This window comes from Trichoplusia ni, chromosome 16, assembly GCF_003590095.1.
Source record: "Trichoplusia ni isolate ovarian cell line Hi5 chromosome 16, tn1, whole genome shotgun sequence".
In the NCBI taxonomy this organism is placed as follows: Eukaryota; Metazoa; Arthropoda; class Insecta; order Lepidoptera; family Noctuidae; genus Trichoplusia; species Trichoplusia ni.
Window position 1 is genome coordinate 5,937,787 of NC_039493.1, and position 22,191 is coordinate 5,959,977.

At 37.1% G+C, this 22,191-nt stretch overlaps 3 protein-coding genes across 12 annotated transcripts; 1 reads left to right on the forward strand and 2 right to left on the reverse strand.

Annotated features, from left to right (window-relative positions):
* Positions 1–507: 507 nt before the first annotated feature.
* Positions 508–14,383, reverse strand: LOC113502153 (DNA-binding protein Ewg). Of its 8 annotated transcripts, none has more exons than XM_026883563.1 (13): positions 13,939–14,026; positions 12,240–12,410; positions 11,196–11,349; positions 10,678–10,802; positions 10,205–10,378; positions 9,043–9,205; positions 8,789–8,901; positions 8,390–8,506; positions 6,192–6,314; positions 5,761–5,902; positions 5,484–5,602; positions 2,118–2,255; positions 508–1,964 (listed from the first exon to the last, which is right to left on the reverse strand). In XM_026883563.1, the coding sequence occupies exons 2-13, from the start codon at positions 12,333–12,335 to the stop codon at positions 1,926–1,928; spliced, it is 1,503 nt and encodes a 500-aa protein (XP_026739364.1). In that variant the 5' UTR covers positions 12,336–12,410; positions 13,939–14,026; the 3' UTR covers positions 508–1,925. The 8 variants fall into 8 exon arrangements, with proteins under 8 accessions (XP_026739364.1, XP_026739363.1, XP_026739362.1 ...); XM_026883562.1 differs by having other exon boundaries at positions 9,043–9,229; XM_026883561.1 differs by having other exon boundaries at positions 2,118–2,267; positions 9,043–9,229.
* Positions 13,957–17,354, forward strand: LOC113502156 (5-demethoxyubiquinone hydroxylase, mitochondrial). 2 transcript variants are annotated; one of them, XM_026883566.1, is made up of 4 exons: positions 13,957–14,249; positions 16,353–16,454; positions 16,549–16,777; positions 16,987–17,354. In XM_026883566.1, the coding sequence occupies exons 2-4, from the start codon at positions 16,365–16,367 to the stop codon at positions 17,262–17,264; spliced, it is 597 nt and encodes a 198-aa protein (XP_026739367.1). In that variant the 5' UTR covers positions 13,957–14,249; positions 16,353–16,364; the 3' UTR covers positions 17,265–17,354. The 2 variants fall into 2 exon arrangements, with proteins under 2 accessions (XP_026739367.1, XP_026739368.1); XM_026883567.1 differs by lacking the exon at positions 13,957–14,249 and adding an exon at positions 14,461–14,552.
* LOC113502155 (protein shifted) lies at positions 15,471–21,874 on the reverse strand. Of its 2 annotated transcripts, none has more exons than XM_026883564.1 (7): positions 21,212–21,874; positions 20,715–20,954; positions 20,196–20,360; positions 18,487–18,687; positions 16,194–16,289; positions 15,874–16,104; positions 15,471–15,693 (listed from the first exon to the last, which is right to left on the reverse strand). In XM_026883564.1, exons 1-7 carry the CDS (start codon positions 21,372–21,374, stop codon positions 15,653–15,655), a joined length of 1,137 nt encoding a protein of 378 aa, XP_026739365.1. In that variant the 5' UTR covers positions 21,375–21,874; the 3' UTR covers positions 15,471–15,652. The 2 variants fall into 2 exon arrangements, with proteins under 2 accessions (XP_026739365.1, XP_026739366.1); XM_026883565.1 differs by having other exon boundaries at positions 20,217–20,360; positions 21,212–21,873.
* Between the last annotated feature and the right edge of the window lie 317 nt (positions 21,875–22,191).

A 22,191-nucleotide genomic window follows, 5' to 3' on the forward strand; every position in this document is an offset into this window, starting at 1 on the left:
GACAAGGATTTTCTGAAACTAAACTTGATTTGTTTACTTGTATCAGTAATTATGACAACTAATTGAACTAGCTGCCTACAGACGTGACTTACGTCTTAGTTCGAAATTCATCATAAGTGTATAACACAACTTACAGTAGCAGGTTGTGTGTAACATGAGCTCACATATTGCAAGCATTCTAGTCAAGGTTTAACCACGGTTTTTACTAAGATTCACACACAGTGTACAGTACTTGGCAATAATTACTGAAAATAGTTCTGGAACTTGTATGTCTAGGTCAGAATAATGGAAAGAAGCTTTTCCAATGTCATTTGATTTTTTAAAGAGAAAATAAAAAGGCATAGTCTTGGTTAGATAACATCTAAGAAAGTTATTATTTACTGTATATAATTACAAATTTTGGCACGTCTCAGGGCCACGACGTCATACGAGGAACGAGCGTCTTTATGCATCAGTAGGGGTATTAGATGGTACACATGAAGGCGATAGTAAAGGATACAAACGAAACTATGTACGTAAATACTTTAATGATTGCCATATTCACACAGTCATACCAATATTTACAATCACAAATTGTACTTAACAACAAAATTGTGCTTTATCATGCTATCATAGAGGAAAAAACATAAACTTTTCTTTGGTAAAATAAACAAAAATAAAATATGGACAAAATCAAACAAATCTAAATAAATTAATATATTACTATTCGTTCATGTCTTTTCTACAAACAAATTAATTTTATTCCGCACATTCTAATAGTTTCCACTTTTGTACTTTCCTATGAGTTCTACCTTATGCATTAGTCCCGACTATAAATCTTAAAGTTTACGTGAATTACATGGAAAGCCTAAAAATATAGGCTCGTTGAAAAACAAACCCAATAGTTGGACAAAAATCACTAGGAAACTGCCTACGCCCAATTTCCGTACAGACATCACAAAATTGAAACAAGTCTATGTTTATTGAGATTTTAAACACCGATAATTGCTAGTCATGACCTATGTAGTAACCCTGCGCAGGAATTGTATTAATTATGTTTCAACGAATTATCTTACAGTGGACTATTAAAATTACATATATTTTACAAAACTTACATTATAGAAAAGTTTTGGTAAAGTTCTTAACTATATTTCACTCGGACTAGAATAGGTTTCCGTTGACTTGGTATTAGACTAGAATAAATTAAATGGTTGGTGTAACAAACATAATATGATATAAATTAAACATAAACAACAAATGTACACAACAAACTCGCATCAAATAAAATTACAGGAATGTATTATGATATACTACGTTACGTATATTTATATGAAACCCCTTGTACTCGCGTTAAATAGTAGGTGTCGCACAAGGAATTGTCTATACAAAATAAACGCGACTGGTATTTTATTGCACAAATCTGTTTCCGCCTAACATAGATTTGCATCTACAATAAATTAGTCTTATTTTTCATATCAATAAATTAATAAGTTACATTGAAATAATTAAATTAATTTTTATTCCCATTTAATGGCAAAATTTAGCCTATTTATAATGGTAAATTTATGTCTACAATTTAAAGTCACTCTGTAACCATTGGACATCAATTGCTTTTCGTTAAAATGGTGTTCTTATAGCTGCATTTGATTGTCCAATTCGAGAGACTCGTACGCGTGTCGTGTCACACGCCGGAACTGCTATCACTGCGGCTACGATTTAAGTGTTTGGTTAGTTAGGAATGGAATCCCTTATTTCATTAGAATAATAATAACAGTTGAGGGTTTCGGCTCAAGTATTGCGTTGGCGTGTAGTCGAGTCGACAGTTAAGGTGCGGTAAACTATCAATGTTTAAACGACGTTGTAGCGGAGCGAGAGCTGGCGGGCCCCGGCCGGTGTCACATGGGCGAGTGCGCGCGCGACTGCGGCGACGTCAGCATTACCCTGAGCTAGGAGTCCGCCGCTACAGCGTCACGCTCTGCCTTTACCTGCAGGACAAACATACATTGAGAATTAGGGCGGATAGATAAAGTATCGATATCGTTATCATATCAGGTTTGGTATGCGCACTGCTTGATTAGTGTATGGAAACATGTCGGTAATAATTGTTTTAGGTATGTAACGTTCGGCTGCCGACTGACCATGGCTTTAGTGAGTACGGAGGCGTCCTTGAGGCTGAGCACCTGCAACACCTGGGCCTCGCCACCGCCCTGCAGCATGACCTGCGCCACGCCGCCGCCCATCGATATCGCCTCCAGCGTCTCGCCATTCTGTTCAACCTGATTGAAATACTTTTCTCATACATAACATTGCGTCTATAGGTCCTAGTAGGATTGTCACGTTGCTACTACACAAATAAATAAAGAACGGCTTCTTTCAAAAACACGTACTTGTTGTCCAAGTAACATGTGAATCAGTTTTAGCCTACTTATGATTGAATACTATACGCATGTACCTACAAAAAAATGGCAACAGAATAAATAGCTACGAATAACGTCTAAGTAAGTAATAAAATGAATTTGATTTTAACTATAAACATGTAGTGGAATACATTCTACTAGCTGGTGGCATTATTAAAAAAAAACTAGAAAACATTAAGCGGCAAATAAACTCAAATATAACTTACATGCAACACACAGTGATCAAGCTAAACTCGTGCAAATAAAACAACACAATACATCCACGTATTTATTACTGGCGGCACTCGCACACGAACAAAAGATAAAACACTCAAATGGACTGTAACTTAAAACTCGACCAACTTTCAACATATCATTATGGCGTCGTTTTAAATTACAACTCAATAAAACACAACAACGCTACATGTAACGGGTAACTAAAATGCAATAAAATCAAATGTACAATAAATACTTTGAAGCAGTACCTCAGAATATGTATTCATACTATTTAGAATTGAATGCTCTTACAGCAGCAAAAGAAATTTGTTACAAGTTATAATCGTTTTTTTATTCGGTACATAATTATAATCTAACTAGAACTTATATATTCCATGATATTAAACTGAATTCGTTATTCTGTGCTAAAAACATGATTAATTAAAGAAGAGGCACTCATACAACTTGAAAATAGTATATTATTATGTCTTCTTAATACATATTCTAAGGTAAAAAACATAACGAAATAACAAAAGTTATGTGCTAAAACTTTTGCGTAATTTAAAAAAGTATTGTACTGAATATATTTAGTAATCTTTGGCACTAATAAAATAATTATGGCAGATGTATGGCATAAATAGGAATTAGATGCAACTGTTTAGTAGGAACCCATTTTGACTTCAGAGTAATCATATTTACAAATCTTCCCACTAAGCAATCAAATCAATTAAATTATGTTTGTCTATAAAATTCAACTCATGCATAACAAAAACAATTTATGTCTTAATTATTTTAAAATAAAAATGCGGCAAACACAACACATAGAGAACATTGTAATAACGCCGAGATGAGCCTTGTGTTTCATTTCAAAAAGTAGATACGTTTATGGGTCTATTTAAAATGGCTTAGTAACAAATCTAGCGTGTACCAAACCAAACTCACCTGCACTGGAAATCTGAAAACACATAGCTCTTCTCTACATTATAAAATCAGAGGATATATTTGTTTGGGGTCACAAGTTCCGATAGCCAACTGTTTTTTACTTATGAATCGAAACATATATAAAACCTTGGCTTCACATACAACAGTAAATAAAACAAATCTCGTGTATTTACAATACATAATACTAGCAGGACGTTGCAACAAAATAAAATGGGACAAAAGTAGCAAGCACTGTGTGCGGTCTTACTTTATGAATGTTTAATACTACGGTGTTCAGACGGCGGATAAGTTTCATATATACAATATATTATTATGTCAAACTCATATTTTAGTCAGGCTCGGAACCTATTAACGACTTCTTTAATCAATAACCGATAAAACAATAATCTGTTAAAATTACTTCCAAAAAATTTGTAGCCTTCCACTACAAAATTTAATTTAAAAGATTAATTTGCATAAATGCGAAAATTATCTTTGGTCTGAATAGGCAACGAAATAAATTCACAAGTACAACATCAATTGCATGCATTTTGGCAGTAACTAGCTCACTAAACATTACGCTTTGGTAACAAAAGTAAAACTCTCGTCAAGACTAATGTGTCTGTATTTTAACTTAACGTAATTTAATCTAAATAATAATATTTAATAATTTTATAGCAAGATCAAATCTCACAAATACTTTGAATTTGTTAAAATATTTAAATTGACTAATTCTTATCTTACTGCACATTTTTATTTATAACTGGGCGTTTTTTTAATACTGTGTACACCCAAATTATTCATAGTCATGAATCAGATAGTTTAGCTTTTTCCTCTAGAAACATATTATAACCAAATCTATTTTATATGTTGGTCCACAAAAAACCAGTCATTCAATAACAGAGAAAATCTTTTTTTTTATATATATATAAAATGAATAAACATTATATGTTTCTTTAGTAATAAATAACGTTATAACGATAAAGATTAAAGATAACGCATACATGCTCATCTTCTATTTTAAAATATATCACAATGAGGTAATATTTTATAAACCAACCTCAATGGCACTTGCTTGCAATTGTTACAAAACAAACTAAGCTTGAATACCTAATTATTATGACATTAATTAAGCTCTAATAAAAATAAATTAATCATATCTTATACTTAAATAGTACCTATACTCTTTCGTGTAAATAATGTATTTTGGCAGTATATATTATAGTATTTTGAATACTGGACGAATTTATAATTTCATCTACATAAAAATATTAATTCTTTAAATATTATATTTGGCAGTTGACCAATGTAATTAAGTTATTGTCATAAACACAACTGGTATAGTTTCTTTGAATACTGTTGTATTAATTAATAAAATATATGAAGACTAGAATCTGACTTCTCTAGGATAAAAATATTTACTATCCCTGTCATTATTAATATTATGACTGAACATTTTTAATTATGAAAAACATTTGTTTTTATGTACCAGGAACTAAGGAATTAAAATCATTGTTAGAGTCGCAAACTACACGACACGCAGGACGTGGTAACTAGCAAAAGCTTGTAAAATAATCACGCAAACAATTCTAAAATCACAGCAAGTTCACTAGAACTACATGTGTGGCGCTTACACTGCCAATTTATAAGGTAATTTTGGACTGCGTTTGACACAGTCGGTAGTTTATGGCATATGGCTGCCACTTATACTGTTAATTGCCATACATTATGATGGCAAGGCTAATAGGTGATATTTTTTTGAATGACTGCTCTTTCAAGTTGTTGTATCCATCAACGTTAAATAGTGTAACGATGTTGGATGGCGCGATAAATGTTAGCCGGCTGCTGAGCAATTGGCTAGGTGTGCAGTGTAAGCGCACACGCGTCCGGCGGTCATGCAGAGGACAGGCTGAGGCGGGGCGCGGGGCGGGCAGCGGGGCGGGCGGGCTGGCGGGGAGCGGGGCGGCGCACCTGCACGAGCGGCGCCACGCACACGGCCTGGTCCTGCGCCTGCATCTGCGCGACCATGCTCTGGTACACCGACGCCGACACCGGCACCGTGATCACGCCCGACACCGACACCGGGTAGCCTGCCAGCACACCCACACACATACTTATGAACGATTATTAGTAATATTCACGCAGGAAAACTCGATTTATTTGAGAATGATATACACGAAACATAATTTAAACAAATACCTCTGCAGGTAAACAATAATACGGATATTATAATAAAAAGCTTGCATACCGTGTCCATCTTCACCGGTGAGTATGATCTGTCCGTCGTGGTTGAGCGTGGCCTCGGCCACAGCGTTAAGATCCACGGCCACGGCGCCGCCCTCGCTATCCAGCGCCTGCACTACGCTGCCGCCACCCTCGCTGCTGTGAATCTGACAACACAACAATGTAAAGGATGTAATCCCTTACTGCCACTGTACCTATTACTCAAACAAACCGCATTACATAACTCGGTTTTTTTTTTAATCTTCTTTTTCAAAATGTTATGAACTCTATAATATTTTACGAGTCCGTCCGTCGATATTTTACGCTTTTGAACTGCATCAGACCAAATACAAAGTGAAAGCATTTGATCATTATAAACTACACATCTTATTTTGTAAAAAGTGAAGTTTTTTTTTTTACTTTTAACGTTTTATATGTGTGGTATAGTATACGTACGACTTGCGCAGTAGTTCCGTCGGGCAGTGTGATGATGGGGTTGCTGGGGTCCACCTGGATGAGCGACACCGTGCCGTCCGGGTTCGTGATGGTCTGCAGCACCGCCGGCGCGTACTGCGACATCTAAAGGGGATACGGCGATATTAATTATATGTTTTCAATATTGTTCATGCTTTAATTTAGCTCAAATCTAAAACAAAATCACTTTCATAACTGTAATATTACTATATACTACTTTTTATTAAGCAGGCATTAAAACACAAACTACACTTAATTTATAACAAAAAAATAAAATATCCACAAATAATGCTTTAGGATTACCAAACGTTTTATAAGTTTGGTCAATCGTACTTAATTTACTACTTAGGTTTTTGTTACATTCGATAGTGCCGACGGAGTTTCTCCTACAACGAAAACTCGTCATAGGATCATGGCGACTTTTCAGCATGCAAAAATTACAAACAAACCTTCTAACTCAAATCACGTTACAACATCAAAGCAAAACACTGCCCCCCAGTTGTCAAAAGTTTAATCAATTTACCCTGAATAGAATTCTATATAATAATAGAATTAAGTGATCATGACTGGAATTTAGTATTGATCAAGCTTTCTGAAACTGGGGGTCAGATGATCAAGTTACAAGTAAGCATTCCGTACATCAACATCGGCGAGTGTCATCTGGTCGATGCAGACTTGTTGTGATGTGAGCACAGCGGACTGCTGCTGCTGTGAGCTGCGGCCGGCACTTGACGACGACCCGGACGAAGAGTTTGAGCTCGCGTTTGGCAAACACGATATCTACGAGCCGTGTCGCGTAACCAACGAGCAATGGTTGACGATGTGCCCCAAATATACGTAGAATGTGGTTGTATGAATGTGATGAATTCCCAAATAAGGATGTCGTGGTTTAGTGTTGAAGGTTAATTAAATATTTTACCATATCCAGGCAGCATTCCAAGTGAGACAGCGTTAATAACAACAAATATGATTTAGTAAGTTTCAAAACATGGCCATATATGATTTATTTATGATAAAAATCTGTCCTCTATGTTATTATTAAGTTTAAGATTTGAGTTTCTAAATAAAATGTAACGGTATAAAATAAAACGATTAACAAACGAGATGACTATAGAAGAATTATTATGAGAGTGGCGTCATTCAACTTTGAATAAACTTCTATAAAAGTATTTTATCTCCTACGCACCTACACAGCAAAGCACTGAAGATAATCATGTCAGCTTTTCTCAGACTAGGTCAGACGTAGGAACTAAATAAATACGAGTCTATAAAGGCGGCTCCCGACTTAGTCTCATCGATTTGTTCCTCAATAGTGTCTGCTATAAAACTGTCTACAGACTTAAGTATAAAGCCACGCCCGCCCTGACGTTAAACCTTCAGTCGGTAGCCGAAATAGTGACGTCACAGTCTAATAATAGGATTATCGTCACGAAAGGTAGGTGTAAGTTATTGTTACGAGACACGAATACTGTCGTGTAATTATATTTTTTCATTTAATAAAATATTGGAATAGCAACCAGAGTCAGCGCCAGACGATCGCTTTTAACTCAATCATACATAAGATTAATAAAAAAGTATTAGTACTTGACTAAATCACGCGAAGCCTATTATCAGTATATGCCATTGGTTGAAATATTTAATCGTTAAGGAAATAAAATATGCATATTATATCTCAATATTAAGTAGCAGCATTATCCGTCTAGCTACGAGTTCATAAACAATGTATTTATATGGCGCTCTAAGTCTATCTCCAACTTAAGGAGGTATTGTCACCGGCGTAATGTCAATATTTTCAAACAGGATAATCTTCATGACAGTGTTAGTTACGTAGCATATATTTTAAATCCAATTCATTGTATTAGCGGTATAAATTAGGCAATCAATCTATTGTAACTCGTAATGCTACAAAACCGATAAGATATGATAGCTATTTGGGGACTATAAAGTTATTTATAAGACAAATGTTGCTATTTAAACATAACATCTTCGTAGGATGACGGTTACTGTGTAAGGTAAATTACACTAAAACAGATAAAGATGCATTATTTTTAAATACTATGTACGTTTGTATTTACTATGTAATCGTAAATTGCTGTAGTTAACATGGAGGACAAATGTAAAACAGTTTTATTAGGTTTAGATGCATGATAAAAAAGTATAGAATTAGAAGTGTGACTCACGGTTTGTGTGACCGGTCCCTTATCGTCGTCGTCGGTGAAGGCGGGCAGCAGGTCCTCCCGGCCGTGGTACTTGTAGCAGTTGATCACGATCTGACGCAACGCGTGCGTCCACGACATCTGTAAGTTGGGAGATACGATATAACAACTTGGACTTAATGCAAATATTGCCATGTGTTAATGATTGAAGATTTTCTGGTTTTTCATTGTTTCGTGTCTCTGCATATTTTTAAGCAGGATGGCAGATATAAATATTTCGTCATTTAAATTGGGGAAGACCAAAATAAATTGTGAATTTTTTACCATAAATATAATTTATGTTAACAATTGGGTCACTTCTCACAAGTTTGGTTAAATTAAATTCATAAGTAAGGGTATTAGTATATGAATAGTATCCGTTACCTTCTGTTTCTCGTCCTCGGTGCGGGCGTCCATGCGGACGTTGGCCCACGGCAGATCCTTGGGCCACCACGGCGGACGTGTGGACTCGCGGCCCCAACCCGGTTTTCCACGGACTGTATAATATAGGATTCAGATTATTGTTTAGTATAATTCCGTAAATATCTCAAAATATGTACATCTGCGCGTTCACAATTCGAATTAGAGCTAGTTGTTTTGAAAGTCAATAGGAGGAATGTATGTTATTGTGTCCTCACCCATGGAGTACTTGAGCATGAGCGGTATGAAGGCGCGCAGCTGCGCCTGCGTCATCTTCTCGACGGGCGTGGGGATGCCGTCGATGATGAGCGGCGGCAGCTCGAACAGCGACGGGTCCTCCTGCGGCGGCGCCGGCGCCTGCGGGCCCCCGCCCAGCCCGAACTGACGCTCGTTATATAGTTCCACCAGTTACCCGCACAACACAACACGTGGGCATGGGCGCAGCAGCCCGCGATACATTGCGACACAATACACAACATTATTGTATCGCAATGCTGCTCGCACGTTACGTGTACTATTGAATTTATCACAATAATACGTGTAACTTTCATTCAGATGACATATTGTGCTATTTCTGTAAAATCAGGTATTGGTAAGATCTGATTTCTTACTAATAACTGGCTTTGTTGCCTGGCTTCATATCATTGAGGAATAAAAATAATGAGATTATGAACAAAAAAACATTAGGGACATTAGAGAACATTAGAGATTTTCACACTAGACCAGGGGTGGTCTATAGCAGGGGTGGTTGACCACTCCTGCTATAGACTATGCACGAAAAGTCATTTTCATCAATGAATCCCAACATCCTATACTTGAATTTAAGTCCAAAGGCACCTAGTTATCTGGGGGCACGGAAATGCCCCTGCCTAATGTTTATTCTAATTTGTTAATATCAACTGAGATCAATGACTTTTCTGCATTTTTATATGACAAAATTTAAAGTTTATGGATATCAATTTTATAAAAGAAACACTGCAATGAATAAATAAACTTCAAACTGTAAGTATGCTAACATGTTGATATTTGTGCTTGGGGGCTGTGAATCGATTTTATGACGTCATTACATTCGTCTCAGCGTTCGGCCTTTAGGTATTATACTATTTAGAAGCCCAAATATCACATTTCAGTATATTTTAGGTACTTGATACTGTATTTAATATAGACAGGTAATTTCATCTTATATGGAACATTCTTTTCAATTCTCATTATATTTAAGGCTTGTCTTAAGTTATTGCCTTCATCTCCTATTAGGCTAATAAAATCTTAGGTTGGATTATAGTCTTTACATCAGTGAATTGGTAGCCTCTTAACTTTGCCTTAAGTACTCCTAGTGCATATGTATGTATAGTAGAGTGAGGTCTGTGGAAACCGGCTTACCTGCTGCGCGAGCGCGTTCTCGAGCTCCTCCATGATCATGCAGCGCAGGTTGCGCACGACGTCCTCCAGCGGCTTGGCGCCGAACACGCGGTACGACGTGTTGGGCTTGCCCGGCGTCGCCACCAGCACCACCGCCTGCTGCCCCACGCGGGTCGCGAACTCCTCGATGGTTTGCTGTGTAACAAGTTACAAAATTATGTAATGTCATTCAGTTAGGTCATGTCGACATCAACAAAAGTCTTAAGAGGTTGCTAAATAAATAATGCATTTCATAAACGGTGATAAGTAATGCTGCTTGAAAAATTACTGTTAATATAATGTAAACTACGGTAGCCGGCCCCAAAATAGTTGGGAAAAGGCTAGGCCGATGATGATAATGTAAACTACGACTCATGATTCTTTTTGATCTAACTCAACTTAAGAGACAGAAATGCTTTGTTCTTAATGGAAGTAAAACATAAATTAAAACTTACTCTGAGTTTCCTTAGCAGTCTATTTTGATGTCGCTTCCTTACGGACGGGTTTGTCTCGAATGAGTGTGGCCGCTTGCGTTTCTTTGATGACGCTATGGCGGCGGCAGCTGCCATTCCTACTGGACCTGCAAATAGCAAAATGAGTTAATTCTAACATTTTAATTTTTAGAATACTTGGATATTTTAAAACCTTTCACAAATAAACAACATATTGAACACACATATCTGTGTGGGTAAAATTGAGGCACAGTTAGCTCACAATAACATTATAAATGTATGTTTTACTTGCGTCTTATGGTATCTATAATGAATAAACCGCTAAGTGATTTTTTTGACTCACGAACCGGTTTGGGCCCGAAACTAGTCGGGATATTATATCAATAAATACGCGTGAGTAAACATTTATCGTATAAATAATTATAAATTTGCCAACCAGGTTTAGTTAAGTTTGGATCGTTGTGTCGGCTATTAAGCGATCTATTGGTGGGTAATAAATTGTAATTATTAATGTATCTTACCAGCAGCTGCCAACTGTTTGGTTACTTCATCGCTCATGGCATTTTTGATGATGTCCGCGCTGTCGTCGTAGTTGGAGCCAGCGGGCGAGGACGCGCACTCGTCGTCTTCGTCCGAGGCGCCGCTAAGCCCACACCCGTCTACCTGCGACATGTCCTGCAAACAAATAGACGTATTGTATAAACATATCGACGAGATATTGCAAACCACATTTAGTTTTTATGGGATTTCCATGTTAGACGAGGGATTGTAATTCTTTTTTTCAAAATGAGGTATGTACATAATATCAAACCTCCAACTATGTTTGAAAATCAGTTCAACGTTTGAGTAACAAATCCGTTTAAAGAAATAAAAATTGCCTTCCGATTAAGTATGTCAGTATAGATAAATCGTAATCATTTACGACAGTGTTTCTGTTTTCTATAATTTTCAATATTCGTCATAAATATGTAAGTACCAAATTAAATTCATTGCTCTTTATTTAATGTATACCATATCCACATAGACGCCTTAAGTTACTCTCAGTCGCCTAGTGTTTACAGAGGGCGTGGCACCGCGAGATCTTGAAAATCTAGGAAAATATGTTACGTCCTGAAACCGGCATTCAAGTTTTTCTTTTGATAAACACGATTTACTTTCGCCAATTATAGTGTCACCCTCTTTTCGAGTGAGGAAATAGCTTTACAAAGTACCAAGTTTGGCAATAACCCTGTAATGTTTTAGTTTTAAATATTTTTCCGCCATCAATTTAAAAGTTACTTATGATGTTTATCTTTCAAAACATTCGAAGTAGACGCAACTGAAGCCATATTCGAATCCGATTTGAGTGTTGCAAAAGTGTAATAATACACTTTCATGTTTTTCCCTTACCTCGTCCGTTGCGTAAGATAATTGGACGAAGGAATTAATTACGCGACTAAGTGGTTTAGATTGGTGACGTAGAAGTTGCCCTTTGAGACAGAAAAATGGCAAGAAACGATTCAATTGAGCCCACAGTCCAAAGAAAGGTGTCCTGTCATCATTTTCGTTAATTTTAAATAGCTCACCTCCTCCGCCATATCCATGGATTCAGTACTGACGGCCGAGTTCATGATGCAGTAGTCTGTGTCGGCGTCCTCCTGCCCGCTCAGCTCCAGGACCATTGGGTTGTCCAGCACGGGTCGCGGCGTACCGCCCTCACACTGCCTTACTTCCCCTTACAAGGTTAATTTTATGACCTGAGAATAAAAAGTTAAACTATAACATTTTGTTTTACTTTCAGATGTATAATAGAGAAAATATCATGTTTGTCCTCATATGGTATTATTAAATAAACAGGTTTCGAAAATTTTAGAAGTGCTATTAAAGAAGAAAGACATAATTCAATACAAAGATATTAAATAAGGATATTGTTTTATCTGTAAGCAATATCTGTTATTTTAATTGTCTAAAGAAAATCAATCAAATTAATACCTGATAACAAATGTTTAAATTCAAATTTACTATTTATAACCAATAGTTATGTGGTTGATGAACTTTAGGTTTTATTGAAACTTCGAAACTTGTATTATGTAAAGCCTGCTACCTTGTTGGGTATATTCTTACAGACAATATGCAATAAAACTTTTATCATAAATAATAACAGCTATTAAAAATTAACTCTGTTAAAAATAGAATACAGGTGTTTCTTAAATTATACAATGTATGAATATGCACCTAAATGAAATGTTTTCCAAATTTTGAAGTAAATTTTATCTACTTGGTTGATAGGATCAACTTATTGTTTGCAAGATCACTTTTTAATCTCTGCTTTTCTTCATTATAATCTTGTAATAATTTACCTAACTTAAGTTTAAATCATCACAAATACAATATTATACCATCCACAACATGAGAGTTAAATAATAATGTATCACATAACTGATGCTAAAACATTTTGTAACAAATCAATAAAGTTCAATGACACTCACACATCCCTAGTTATTTGTACTAGTGATCAGAAAACCAAACATCTGCCCCAATTTCCCACTGACCTCTGACCTTTTGAACCACCAAATTTTTAATGATGATTCAAATTACATCTTCTACATTTATAGTAGTAAAGCATTATTCATAGAAAAGCTTATTTGAATATCGATTTTCGAATTCGTAATAATTTATTCACTATCACTAAGCCAAACCTGCCTTGAATTATTAAATTAAGTGATTTTTTCTGCTTAAGTCTGTTAAACATTGTATTCCTTGGATTTAATACTTCCTAACTAAACAATACACTGGTGGTATCATCGATTGGCGACTCCCAATGTACTTAGATATCACAGCTCTGTACGAATGTTGGACTATTCTATTGTGTCGGCAGCTAGCTATGAAAAATCAATACTCGAGCTTCCCACATCAACTATCCAACTAGACAAAATTCCAATAAGAACTTTGAATTATTAATCTAGAACATAATACAAATGCATTCATTCATCTTTTCATGAAACAGTTGATTTTATAACTACACATTTTGAAAGATAATTTCAATTTTCTTCCTTTATTGCGCGAATAATTGTAAAATCGCATACACTGATGACGCATTTTGTTTGATGTTTTGTTTATACGGTGCATGGTAGCCCGCGACGGGTCAGTTTCGAAGACGCATGACATGACGCAAGCTCTTTGCGGCGGCGTAAAGGATAAGCCCAAATGAATGGCCATCATGAAGGGGAGTCGCGCGTTCGAGCAGGCCCAGACAGAATCGAAAGACTACGGCTGCGTACGCACCTGCGTGATTTGAAGCACATTTTGCAATCCAATTAGACGTCTGGCGAACTTGCTGTGATGTAACGCGTTCAAAACAACACTTTTTAAAACATTTACACTGCGAAAGACACTGAATTCACAAAATTTACGGAGTGCACGAGAGACCCCGAAAAATCCAAGTCCTCCATTAGTATCGATCGGTAAGCGCGGTATGTGGACCGTATAAACTTCATACCAAGGGGTCGCCATTTTGTACGAGTCTGCGCGGTGTGGTTTTCGTATGGAAAGGGAAATCGCCCCTCTGCCTGAGGGGGGACCGGAATCGAAGCTTTGTAAGTAAATAATGGCTTATTTTGCAATAGTTACTTACCAATTTTCGCAGTAAATTTTTGCTGTATATTATTTCTGACGTCCTGTGGTGCTAGATGTGTAGGAAAAATCCCTAGTTTATTTTCGAAATTGATCAATTCACGTCATACGGTAGTGACATCTAGTGAGCTTTTCAGTAACGAAAGTGACGTTTCGTGAATGTAAACAAATTTTCGTTTGGGTATTGTGAATTTGTTGCGTGCTGTGATTGTTATTAAATAATTTTGAAGATTGCGTAACGTGTTATAGAGATTTTGCCGTAAAAGGTAATCACCAACGTTTCTATCTCATTATTCATTTTATTCTGTTATTTTAGGTTATCTTTTTACTCCAAGGCCACAAACAAAATTTAAAAACTGTAAAGTGAAAACTATTTTGTCAAATATATATTTAAATAGGTTTTGTTTGCAAAACATGATATACGATGAATTTACCTGTTTCCAATCAAACCTTATTAGCAAAAGTAAAAATAGATTGCTAGAATTTATTTTTATTTCACCATATTTTTATTATTGTCAAGATTAATATTTGATTTTATTCAAAAAATAAACTTACATACATCATTATCTGATGTATAAAATATAAGCACCTGCCAACATAGTTATCTATATGAGGTTTAGTTGTAATAAAATAAATACATATAGGATTCTATAACCTAACTTCTGCTCCTATACTGCTGTTATTAAAACAAAATAAAACAGATCATTCTTAGGGTAGAAAGTTTATCCATAGTAGTTAAGACAAAATCATTTTTTCTTTCTTAGTTTTACTAAAGAGTTATAATAGTATGATTTATAAAAAAAAAACTAATGTTATCCGTCTTGATATTATGACTAATACTACTTTATTCTACATTTTCCTAGTTAATTCCTTATTCTAATGATATAAGAATGTAAATAGTGTTGATATGTCTTGGATATTCCAATTTTATAAGTTATTTGAACAATAAACACAATCTACACCTATTTTATATGAAGGCAAGAAAGGTTGCTTTGACGGATTAAATCAATTGATCAACTTAAGCCATTTGTAGTCCAATTCCAACTTGATGGACAAACAACTTAAAGCAGTAGCTGGCCCAGACTGGATGCTCAAGGTTGATATACTTACAAAACGAATGATATAGCTTAATCTCATAGGTTTCTACAGGGCCGGGCCATGGCATTGGATAATGAAACAATATATTCCATGTCAATTATTTTATATTATTTCATAATGATAAAACTAAATACATATAACTAAATGGCGTAGAACTTATCATCTAAATGACTAATTATCAATGTTACATAATATTTATAAAGTTTTTGTAAAATTAAAGAAATCACATCATTAAGTAATTTTGTCAATATGTTTGTATTGTGTTTCATCATCGGGGCCTCTTGTATTCACCAGACTCCTCTGATGATCCTGAAAATACAAAAAGGAGCAGGTTTATTTTTAAGGTAGAGTCAAGGTTTTGGATTCTCAGTGCCCTCTCAGGCTTAGAAAAGGCATAGAATTTATTTTAGTCTGTCCATGTCTGATCCATGATTGTGTGGTAGGCACATATATTATGTATGTAAGTCTAGCCGCGTCATGTGTGTGTACCGGTGGAGCGGTGGCACCAGCGGCCGCGCCAGCCGGGCTCGCAGACGCAGACGCCGGCGTGGCAGCGGCCGTGGCGGCAGGCGTGCGCGGCGCAGTCCCCGCGCTCGCGACACGAGCAGTCCCCCAGGCGCCGCCCCACCTCGCAGTGGTTGCCGCCCAGCCCCGCCGGGCAGCGGCACTTGTTCACGCCTTTGCAGCGCCCGCCGTTCAAACATGGGATCACGCACTTTGCTGGAATCATATAATTACATATCCATTCATCCCTCTTGTCGAATATTGTTGTTCAACTATCTTGTCTCGACGTCACGCTATATACTTACAAAATTCACAACGTAGCCCGTAATATCCTTTAGGACAGTCGCAAGTATCCTTCTGTATGCATTTGCCACCATTCAAACATTTCTGCGCACATATACCTGTAATTACAGACGTAACCATTGTTATCAAATAATGTATCAGTTTGCGTTTATTTGTTACAGGAATTAGACAAGATGTTCCGTAAGTCGTTTCTACAACAGTTGCGCTTCGCACACAGCACAGTGTCGGAAAATAGTCGACCGTACTGGAAAAAGAATCCGCATGTAAGTCAACTCACAAAGTGCCATTGACACCCAAATAACAATGATAGCTAATGGAAACATGAAACTATCTAATCTTGACCTAATCCTTTTCCAGCTGGACACGATAATCCGCGTGGACCATGCAGGCGAGCTGGGCGCCGACCGCATCTACGCGGGGCAGATGGCGGTGCTGGGCAACACCCCTGAGGGCCCGCTCATCCAGCACATGTGGGACCAAGAGAAAAAGCACCGCGCCAAGTTCGAGGACCTCATCAACGAGTACAGAGTGCGACCCACTGCTCTCACACCGATATGGAATGTGGCGGGTTTCGTACTTGGCGCCGGTAAGGAGATTTATTTTTCTTTATGTTTCTAAATAAAGATAGAACTAAAAAAATGCCTCGAGGACGCTATTATGACAAAAAAAAAACACAGGCTAACTATAAATCTAACTATAAACAAAACTGATAAATCTGAATAAATCTAACTTTGATTCTTGGGATGAAGGAAAAGATTCACAACACCTAATCCATTACCAACATTCACATTCCAGGGACCGCGCTACTTGGCAAAGAAGCAGCAATGGCTTGCACCGTAGCAGTCGAGACCGTCATAGTGGACCACTACAACGACCAGCTCCGAACTCTCATGGAGGACCCCAACATCGACAAAGACATACTGGAGACCATCACCAAGTTCCGCAATGAGGAGCAGGAACACCACGACACTGGTATTGACCACGGCGCCGAACAAGCTCCCTTCTACAAGGCTTTGACTGAGGTTATCAAGACTGGTTGCAAAGCTGCCATCGCTATTTCCAAAAAGGTCTAAATTTATGATGATTGATTTCAATGTATGCAATGGTTAATGTTGGTGTTTTGTTTGTTATCCGTTTTACATAAATATAAGTATGTGTTGCAAGTCCAACATGTTTTTCTTTTTTTGTTTAAATATGCAATAGAAATAAATATAATTAATCGAAGTAACATGGAATAAAAAATAGTCATGAACCATATTTCTAGTTTATTCCAATACTATGCATCAATTTAACCATTGCCTACACAAATGCTTACTCAAAGCAGCTTGTGATCGAATGTATAAAGTATTTACTTAAGAAGACTGGCAACGTGAATTACTACCTCAGTAATACAAGCTTTGCTAGGGATATACCAAAACAAGGTACGAAGATAAAAGTATAAGACGAAAATCCGAAAGATTCGCCGTCATGGAAGTAGTCAAGACATCCTCGCTTGTTAATTAATATGTACATGAAGACCAGCAAACCTCTGATTTCGTTCTATTTTATTTTTGATTCGGTGAAACCATGATTGTGAAACAATACGCACAAAAATAAACGTTTGGCGTTGAGATTGGCGTAGTTCCAACTTCTGCCACTGCAAGAATTAGCGCTAGTGTCAGTTTTCGGAGTACCAATTCTATTTAAACTATTCTGTCGGCAGTAAGCCTACGCTTCCTGGTATTGTAAATGATAGGTACAGCTGGCCACACAATTACTGCCTACTATGTAGTACAAAACGTTAAAAGAACGAAAAACTTTATGAATTGCGTTATAGAATATTAATGTGTTGTGCTGTAGCATTTACTAACCTAACGTTGGGAATAATTGTGACAAAAAGTATTACTTCCAATAGTTGTCATAGATGTTCATAGATTTTATAGACCGCTATTTTAGTGTTACTAAATAAACTATTCAATTTAAATGTTGTATTTTTCATTTATAGTTGTAATTTTTGGCTTGCTTATCGCATGACATCCCAAAAATAATTCTACGTCCAGGCTAAGTGGGTTTATGATACTTCACCAACTTTGGAAGACAAACTTCTTTATATTTCACAAGCCGTTATCAGAATGCATGACGAGGGAACGGGCAAGAGTGATTATTCATATTATTATATTCGAGCTATGGAAGTAACCGCAGCTTATGAAAAGCACGCAGTTGGCAATTGTAGTTTTGGATAACGGCTTTCCCATTCAATATACCTATAGGTAATAGTATAGGTATGATATAAAGCTAGGCAGATAGAGCTGTGACCTCCTTCGCAGTTCCGTCCCTGGTAGCCGGGCGGGCAGGAGCAGAGGCCGGGCGCAGTGCAGTTGCCCCCGTTCATGCACTGCGGGTAGCACAGCGCCGTGCGGCAGTCCGCGCCCATGTAGCCCTCGGGGCACTGGCAGATCTTCTCGTTGTTGCACCAGCCGTGGTTCGCGCACTTCTTGTCGCACTCCGGGTCTGGGCCTGGGTTGTAATATAACACTGTCGTTTTAAATTACTTGTTGGGAAGCTTTCGAAAAAATCTAGTTCAAAAATAGAAATATGTGGAAAATTTAGAAATTGCAATTGGTAGTGTAAAAACAAGTTGACCGCAGCGCCATTTGAGTTTTAAGATGCTTTTCTTGATATTTTTTGTGGCAAAACTTTGGGTTGTAATTTTTGTTACCAAGTATTTAGCTGAAGCTGTTAAGGTAGAAAGCCGACCTCAACTCAGTTTATGGCTAGGCAGAGACGATTATTTTCGTCTAGTTTAAATTAATAGCTCAAAAACCTACATATTTTCAAGTTAGGTTCAAAATACTATATCAAATAATATATCTGTTATACAAGCAAACAGCGCTGTGGCTATAAAACTAATTAATATTAATTTAATCTTAAAAAAAGAAGAAGCTTATAATTAAGTAGTGTAAATAAAATATTAGTTGAGAGCAAGCGAGATACAAACCTAAAAAACGCAAATGCTGTGAGCAGAGGCACCGTGTAATCAGCCAACCAGCGCACTCGGCGGAATCCCGGAAAATAACGCATTCGGTTAATAAGGCCTGGCGTACATCGCAGGCTTGCCACAGATACACAGACAAGGGCCATTAGTAATGAGGGTGGAACAACACAGCGACCAACTAATGATAGCCCGATTAGTTGCGTAGGTTGCCAAAAAATCTTTTCACTGCAGTGTTTAGTACCTTTTCTGCAGTTTTTAAAACAGGATTGTAGATTGTATATAAAGCTCACGCTTCAGCACTTTATAAATCAGTTACCTACAATATTTAGCTTTGCCAAACAACAGAAAACTATGGTTTTATTATAAAGTGTTAAGTTGTCATTGAAACGTGTAACACATGACATTATTTAATAAATCAGATAAATTATTACCAAAGGAAAGAAACATAAAGCATGTTTTGTCTAAATTATCGATTGTTTTTGCATAAATTTCAAATAATTCGTCGTTAAATCGAACACAAAACACTAATAAAATGTCAATCGCTGTATTGTTCGGAGCGAACGCATGAACAAACACTGTGACGTATGATGCTGTGAAACGGTAATAGGCACTGGTAAAGCGCTCGCTCATACCAACTACCCATAAATGTATTATTAGTAGCGTAAGCATAACAATATGAGCTCGAAATAGATGAAATGCAATGTTTAGTGCTTCGGTTCTGGTACTCAAGTTCGCTACACTTTTCTCTTTCTTTTTCAAACGCTAAGCATGAGAAATCAAATTAATAAGCTTTGTGGGACTCATTAGAACGTTTGCAGTGTTTGTGGAAGAAGGTAACTGTTATTTTTAAATTAAGATATTAAAAGCGTTACGTCTGTGTCTTTGATGTTGTGCTTTTTGAATAAAAATCGTTTATGGTAATCAGGTGATGTTGCCAGGTAAAAAAACGGTTAGTGATTTGATAGTAAATGTGATACAACTACAAAAACACAGACATGTAAGTGTTAAAAATGCGTTGGCGATACAATACCTGTCCTTTCTAAATACACACCTCTCTGTGCGCATTCCTTCTTTAGGTGTAACCTTAATGGGGTGCCTTTAAGCGGCAATCCGCGGCCATTTTTAAGCACAAGCCCTATTTCAAATGTGGCTACGCCGCTGTTGTTGCCCACACATGGCAATATTATACTGAATTCTGTGAAACAAACTCGTTACTTTTTTAATGGTTCTTTAATTTTGACCTCTATTAAAAAGTTCATAAGATGCAAATTCTGTATTCATTTTAAACAATACTATCATATTCTAATCGGAACGCGACTGGCAGAGAAATGGTTTGCGAAATTCCTGGGAATTTTCGAAAGCAAGATGTTATTGGATTTTCCTTGGATAGATTTTTTGCGTCAACCCGTAGGTTATTGATTTAACAAATAAAACACGACGGTTTAGCATCCCATATTGTGAAAATTGCAGAATCAGTAGACATTCATTCATTGCGGAACATATACTTTAAAAAGGACGTAATTCTTAGATCTTATGTATCTTAAATTACCTTTAGACGTCTTAGGCACCCGTCCTCTAGTTTTGATGGACAACACTGGAGGTTTCAGTATCGTGAGGTCTGATGACGTGAGGATATCGAAGTCGTAGTAGTATCTCTTCTTGGACTTCCACGTGAAGTTGACGTGGCCGACCTCCGAGGGTATGACCGGCAGCTTGTTGGAGAAGTTAGGGTCCAACACGTACTGGGACACGTGCCCGTTGATTATGGCAAACACCTGCATGGATATGCCTGGAAATGGTATTGTTATATTTATTAACATGCCATTATTTTCTTGGTATTCATCTAGACAGATGATTAGGTAGTAGATTTCAGCCAGACTCCCAAAGACTCCTTTTACACTAAGCTTTTGGCTATTAAAAGCATGTATTATACTTTCTAATCTTCTTTACCACAGCACAAACATTAAAGCTTCTAAGCCTTAGAGAAGCTAATTAATGATGGGTCTTTAGAAGTTAGACAGATGTAAGTCTTAATGATGTACTCACCACTGAACATCCTGACTTGACGCTCATCGATCCACAGCGAGAGATCGGAGTGGTGGCGGCCCTCGGGGTCCTTGTAGTCGCGGCGACCGGCGCCGAGCGCCAGCGACATGGCCAGCGCTAGCCCCGCGCACAGCCGAGCGCCCATCGAAGCCGATCGCCACATGCTGGATGAAATAGAATTCAAGACTTAAGATTTTCACAAAATTTAAGATTTTCTACTGGAGCGAAGCGACGCTGTGAAGTGGAGGAAAAGGAAAATATAGGATTGCTTTAAATGAGAGGAGAATTGACAGGATCTAATACTATTATGTTTATTATAAGCTGGTCAGGTGGCTCTCAGAGGTGATATTAATAAATTAACTGATATCAGATGCCTGACAAAGGCATGAATTTAAGGGATTTATTGTGAGATTGGAGCTGAAAGTGTGAGGTTTTACTGTACAGAAGCTTGGTAAGAGTTGTAAAGTTTACCCACCTGTTGAACAGTATATCTGTATGTGCCCGAAAGCGATGACACTGCCAAACTTTTAGAGAGACTAACCGCCTTATACTTATCCACTGAGGTTTTACAGAAGTTTGAGTGTGTAAATAAATAAACGTCATGAGCTAATTCAGATTTTTGGAAATTCCGTTTCGGATGAAAACAGTAAAATGGTACCTATAGTTTTCTCGCACATTCCCACTTCATAGCTAAATCTTAGCGTCATAATGAAATAGGTAATACTTATGGGTCATTTTTACCTACGTATAGCAATATGATCATATTTTCATGATTATGCGATTAGTAGCCAGATATTAGATACGGAGATATTTGATAGTATACGTATCTACTTATAATAATAAAATACAAACTGCCTCAACAACATGTAAGTGTTTCATCACCTCCATTAAATCTTAATATAAAGTACAGTCATAAACTCTGGATCAAGTCCGGTTTAAAACCGAATCGTTCCCGAGTGTCCAATTAACAGTACAACCTG